Here is a 6,289-nt window from a genome sequence, read left to right on the forward strand (position 1 = left end):
GTGTGAAGTTTGCAAAGAAAATTAGTGGAAAATCTAATATACATTTTATGGAACCAATGAAGCAAAGTATGTAAGAAATCCCTATGGAATGTCAGGGAAACTATTACAAATTTTTGAGAAAGCAGATATTATTGAAAATAGCTCATTTTTATCTAGAAGTCAGTAAACTGAAAAAAAGGTAAAAAGTGGAAACTCATGGCACCTTGTGTATCCAAATTAGCATGTTTTATTTCATAATGATTCATGACTGCTAGTGAGAGGACATGATAAACATCATCCAAAGCAGTAATTTAAAACTTAATAAAAGTATTATTTTCACTTGAGATGCAGTGTATATAGCAAAAAGTATCACTGTTTCAAAAACATCAAATCTGCTAATGAAATTCTCATTTGAGCACTCATTCTATAAAATACCATAGTTTACATGGGGGATCGGTTTTAGGACACCCCCACCTCCATCCCCAAATCCATGCTACTCAAGTCCCACAGTCAGCCCTGTCTTATATGAAAAACTGGCCTCTGGGGAATACTGTATTTTTCATTAGTGCACAGTTGAAGAAACTCCATACATAAGTGGACCTGCCCAGTTCAAACCTGTGTTGTTCAAGGACTCAACTGTATATTGGACCCTGAAGTAGGAGCAAAGGGTATCAAGACAATATCCCTTATATAGTCCCTTAGCTCTAATGCTAGTGGATTTCCCCAAACAGCAAAAGGAACAGAAAACCTTGCTTTCCTCCACTCTCAAATAAGTTGGATTGGCAGATCTGTAAAGTTGTGTGGCTGCGGACCAAGAAGGGATCTGGAGCTTTTCTGTTAAGAAGTTAGCAAGTCCCTGAACTTGGGGGTTATCAGTCCCCTCCTTCCTCCCCACTGCAGCCTGAAGGAGATTGAATTCTAAGAGTATGAGGACAGGGACACTATTATAATGCCTAAGACAAACTAAAAAGGGAAATTTTTCATATCATCTCCAATTACATGAGTTCTAAATTCCCCTAATTTCTTTTTTAGATAAAAACTCTTCAAGATCAGAAACATAAGCCATCAGTAAAAACTGCAACTGACAGCATGTCAAGTGTCTTTTAGGAGTTTAGTAAACATTCATAATGGCGATTATGATGTTAAATGTCATTATTTGCATGCAAAGGTTTTCTTCCTCAAAACAACTGGATCTCAGCATTTTCAGTTTCACTGATTGAAAGAAGTTGGTACTCATTAGAAGGCCACCTCTCTTTTCTGAATAGTGAGGTTTTTATAATTCAGTGATTTTCCAGGTGGGAAGTCCCAGCTTATGGGTTTTGGGAGAACTCGGTCTCTTGGTTCATTCAGAGTCCACTGCCATCCATGAATTCTGAGGAGATGTAAGGCCTCTCAAGGAAGAAAAGGTGAGTTGAGAAGTTGTCACAGAGGATGGCTGTCCCCCCCATAGGTCACAATTGTAGCAATGAACAGGCCACATGCTGCATTGATCATAGCATCTGGCACATAAAAAGGGTTCAATATGTTTTCCCTTCAATTTACTTTAAAAATCATTAATATCACCCAAATGAACAATATTATTTCCATGGATTAAAAAAAACTGCTCTTGTAACCAATGTCTTTAAAAAATGAGTCAAATGAAACCTATAACCTTGAAACTGAGAAGAATTTCCTGTTAGACTTCATGCCAATATACCAACCACTTAGAAGAGCAAGTGTACCAAGGGGCTGAGGACAGAGAACCTAGATGATCACTGTAACCTGATAAACGAAGTAACACCGCTAAAGCACCTGGAGCTCCTTTAACCTAAGTTCTATTTCCCTCGTCCACACACCATGTCCCTCTTTAAGACACAATATCATTTGATCTGAAGAGTTGAGGGTGGGTAATGGTTCAAAATGAATAATCAAATTTGCCTCCCAATCCCTCAAATCTGTAAGGTCCCTTAAAGCTCTAGAAGTATATTTTTTGCTCACAGGAAGAATGAAGCAAACTACTCTCATCAAAAGTGATAACCTTCACTAATGCTTACTTATTTACAGGGTAATGTTGAATAGTAGAATCCAGCCATTAACATGAAACACTTAACTGTAAAATACTATGGTTAATGTTTCAATCAACAAAAATGCGCGCACACACACACACACACAAAAGCCATCAAAAATTCAAAACCCCACCACTTCGGAAGTATTATGCTTTAGTTCTAGGATATTCACAAAATGGGAAGAAAACATCACTTTGTCAGGAACTAACTTCTGATAAGGCTGTGGAAATGTAAGCCACCCTGCTCAGAAAAATACTCGCAGTGGGAACGAAACGCTGTTACCGTTTACGTGCTGACATTCAGGACAGTTGAACAAGGAGATGAGAGGCCGTGTCTGGGGCACGTCTCCCACCTCCCCTCCGCCCTGCCCTATCCCTGGGACCCCCAGTTCACGCCGAGCACCCCGACATGAGGTGTCAAGTCACAACTGCAAGGAAACTTCCTCTCCTCGGGCGGCGGTGGAACGCGGCCGGGTCCTGGGAACCCCTGGCCAGCCGCTCGGACGCTGAGCTGAGGCCAGGTCCGGGCCCGGGGCGCTCTGGGCCTCGCCGACCTCTGGCGTCCGGGCCGGGCGCCCCCAGACCCGGGCTGAGCAGGCGCCACCGCCGGCCTGCCCGAGCACCCCCGTCCAACCCTGTGGCCTCGCACCTGAGGATGTTGTCAGCGTATGTGAGCAGCAGCTTGGAGGCCTCCAGGAAGGTCTCAGGGGTGTTCTGGCAGAGCTCGGCCACGGCCGGGGACGCCGAGCCGGAGGAGCTGCCCAGCGCCGCGGCCGCCATGCTTGAGCGCCAGCGGCCGTCACCGCCCCCCGCGCGCCGCGTCCCGCACTGAGCAGGCGCCTCAGCGCGCGCGGCCACCGCGGCGGGCCGGGAGGGGCGGGGGGCCTCGGCCGCGAGCCGCGGGGACTCTTCGGGTGGGGCGAGGGGCTGTTCGAAAGGTGGGGGGGACCTGGTCCGGCAGGGCTGTTCGGGGAGGGGGAGGAAGGCCGGGGAGGCAGGTGGGTTCGACTAGGAAGGGTAGGGTGCCCGGTCGTAAGGGTTGGGGGGCTTGGGGGCGGTGGCCTGGTTGCGAGGGGCGGAGGCCTGGTCGGGGAGCGGGGAGGGGGCTTGGCCGGCAGGGGCGGCGTGCTGGGTCTTCAGGGCCTAAAAGCTCTCCTCAGCGGGGCGGCAGGCTTAGGCCTAGGCGGACACGCAGCGAGCAGGTGCTGTCCTGTGCCTCGCAGAGACGCAGGTTCATTCCTCCGCGACCCACGGCCAGCTTCCATTGATCGAGCTGCTAAGGCGGAGCACTCGCCTATACCGACCTCCATTCCCCACAAATAAAAACAACCTTCTCTTCTCTGGCTGTCAGGGCGTTCCAGAGACAGATGTCGATGAGAGACCCCAGAAGGAAGGAACAACACACGTTCAAAAACAAAAAGCGTGGCTGTAGGCTCTGCTGGGTTTACGATGTGTTGATTTCTTTTCAGAATTATGTAAAAGATTGAAAAGCTCTTATTTTAAAAGTCCCACCTCAAATAGTATGATTCCTCTGTGAAGAAGTGTTTTTTAAACCACAGGTTGAAAAATACATTAATGAGTGGGCTCATGAGTTTACCGTCTGGCGACTAGCATAAAACACATACATGGTAATAACAAAAGAGAACACAATAGAATAGGGGGCGGGGAGGATAAAAACTTGCATCCCACATTGTAAGGGTATTATTTTGTGAGTCTTGATCATTTGATCAGCGTCTTTTATTCCTATTAGAAGATGCATCCCTGACTACTTTAATGCAGCGTGTGCCTCACCAAGCCTTTGATAATATACTTCACCAATGGCTTCCTTCTTTTTAGAAATTCCTTTCCAAACCTCAACAAATATTTTTCTTAACCTTACGTTTTTTAAGATAAGTTATCTAAGTAACCTTGAAAGGTTGATATTTCATCTGTTTGCTTTTAAGATTTGAAGTTTTTTCCCAATATCTCTGAGCAAGCCCGTGAGCTATGCTATCCACTTTAATTACCATTAATCTGCCCAGTATGTATAAGTTTTTAATAAACAAGTAGGTTTTGGGACCAACTTGGAAGAATAGTGTGTTCAACAGATAGTATGTTGCTAGCAGCTGTAACTAAAATTTTCAGTGGCTTAATGCAAGATAAATTTCTGGCTCATATAACAGTTTAATAATGCAGTTGTCATTAGTCAGTGACCCCATGCTCCTTCCCTCCCTTGTAACAGTAGTCAACAAACATTTTCTGTAAGGAGCAAAGAGTGAATGTTTAGGCTTTATGGACCACAGGGTATATCTTAACTAATTAATATTGAAACTCTGCCTCTGCAGTTGCAACTCCCATAGGCAATACTTTAAAATGAGTGGGCATAGCTATGTTCTAGTGAAATTTTATTTACAAAAATAGGCAGCCTGCTGGGTTTGGCCTGCAGGTTGTAGTTTGCTAACTCCTGCCATAGAGCCTGAGAGACTTATGCATTTAGTCAGTGGTTGGGCAAAACAAAAAAGGGTACACCTACTTGTTAACCACATGAGCCCAGCAATGACATACAACATTTTGTCTACCATATGGTTAGCAAGAATGAGGCCCCATCTGGATAAAAAGGGTGGAGGCTTGGGAAATGTAGTCTCTGGCTGGACAGGTACCTCTCACAATTACATAATGGAATGAGAGGGTGGTAGTGCTGGGTGTCAACGGAAGCCAAACTCTGTAAAATAATTTTAAAGAGATTTATTCTGAGCCAAATTTGAGGACCATGACCTGAAGCCACTCCCAAGAGGCCTTGAGCAAGTGGATTTGCTGTGGCTGGGTTAGTTTGATTTTATACATAAAAAATCATATACAGCGGTTACAGGTAAAGTCATAAATCAATATGTAGGAGGCATACATTGGTTTGGCCCAAAAAGGTGGGACATCTCAGGGTGGGGGGCTTACAGGTTATAGGTGGGTTTAAAGATTCTTTGGCTTGTAATTGGTTAAAGACATGAAGCTTTGTCTAAAGGCTTGGAATGTTTTAACTTAAGGAGCTGTTATAAGAGATAAGCCACCAGACATAGATTTGCTGTGTAAATTGAGGACCTGCAGGTTTGTCTTGCATACCCTTAGGCCTGGTTAATGGGTTACAAAGGATGTCTCCAAGAAGGGAGGGGGGCATGATGACCCATTTCTGACCTCCCTCCCGCTGGCAGACAATTTAGTTTTAGGATATTCCTTTGGCCATGAGAGGTCCATTCAGTCAGCTGGTAGGGGGGTGAGCCTTAAAATTGTATTTAGTTCACATGAGGTTATAACTAGCTGTCTCTGCCACAAACTATACCTTAATTTGGGTTTCTTTTTTCCACTGGTACATTTATTTATCCTTACAATATATAAAAATATTATACAGTATTTATGATTTTTTTAAAGCAAAAGATCACTTTTTTTTCAAATACAATCTTAGCGTCTCTCTCTATAAAACACCAAAGTGGAAATGCTCTGGAATTGAAGCAAGGAGGATAGGGGAGGGGCAGAATGCTGTCAGCTCAGCTCAGCTCAGATATAATGGCCATAAAGTACTTTTGTGGGGGAATATGCCACCACAGTGTGAACACCAATGCCATAGCATTAATACTGTGATGATAATGTATAGTTCATAATATCATAGAAATCACCATTTAGTTTTTTAAAATCACCTGAAATTTGAGTCCTTCCAGATAACTCTTTACCAACATCTCTAAGTTGTTGAGTAACTAGTCTCTTTTGGATACCACCATTTATAAAGCCATTAAGGGAATTTATTATAATAAGGGGTTTTGTCTCACTCTTTTCCTTTTCTTCCATGTAAATCAAGTTGAAGACATTTTGATTCTTCAGTTTTCTTTACGCTACCCTGAATTTCTTTATATCCATCATTGCTTCAAACAACCAAAGGATAGTTTAGTATTAAATCAGCTTTGAACTTCCTATTCTTTTGAGGTTTTTTTTGTTCTAAAATAATGAATTTTTTTTCAGCATTCCACCTCCATTAAGAACATCATCTCTGGAGCTGACACATTGTGGCACTATTCTTTAATGAAATAGGAAAAAGAAATAACCCACTAAATTTTCCACAAGATTGGTTTTATTATACATATAAAAGTTAACCTCAATAAAGATCATCAGCAAGGAGAAGGGTTGAAGCCTTTCAGGAATTGGTGTGGTGATTCACTATTGTGTAACTGCACTAAGTGATTAACCAATGACTATTTATTCAGGGCCTACTGTGCTGTGCACAACGCAGTCTGAGATAGATGG

The 6,289-nt window shown here is 43.4% G+C and overlaps 1 protein-coding gene across 3 annotated transcripts in view; it reads right to left on the reverse strand.

Annotated features, from left to right (window-relative positions):
* Positions 1 to 2,883, reverse strand: part of NGLY1 (N-glycanase 1) — a 53,929-nt gene extending 51,046 nt beyond the window's left edge. For 2 of the 3 annotated variants that reach the window (XM_012786263.3, XM_012786261.3), the window contains exon 1: positions 2,673 to 2,883. In XM_012786263.3, coding sequence (XP_012641717.2) covers positions 2,673 to 2,803 — 131 coding nt within the window. In that variant the 5' untranslated portion in view covers positions 2,804 to 2,883. The remainder of the gene's footprint in view (positions 1 to 2,672) is intronic. The other variant, XM_012786253.3, reaches the window with a different exon arrangement.
* Positions 2,884 to 6,289: the final 3,406 nt, after the last annotated feature.

The sequence above is a fragment of the Microcebus murinus genome, chromosome 1 (assembly GCF_040939455.1).
Source record: "Microcebus murinus isolate Inina chromosome 1, M.murinus_Inina_mat1.0, whole genome shotgun sequence".
In the NCBI taxonomy this organism is placed as follows: domain Eukaryota; kingdom Metazoa; phylum Chordata; class Mammalia; order Primates; family Cheirogaleidae; genus Microcebus; species Microcebus murinus.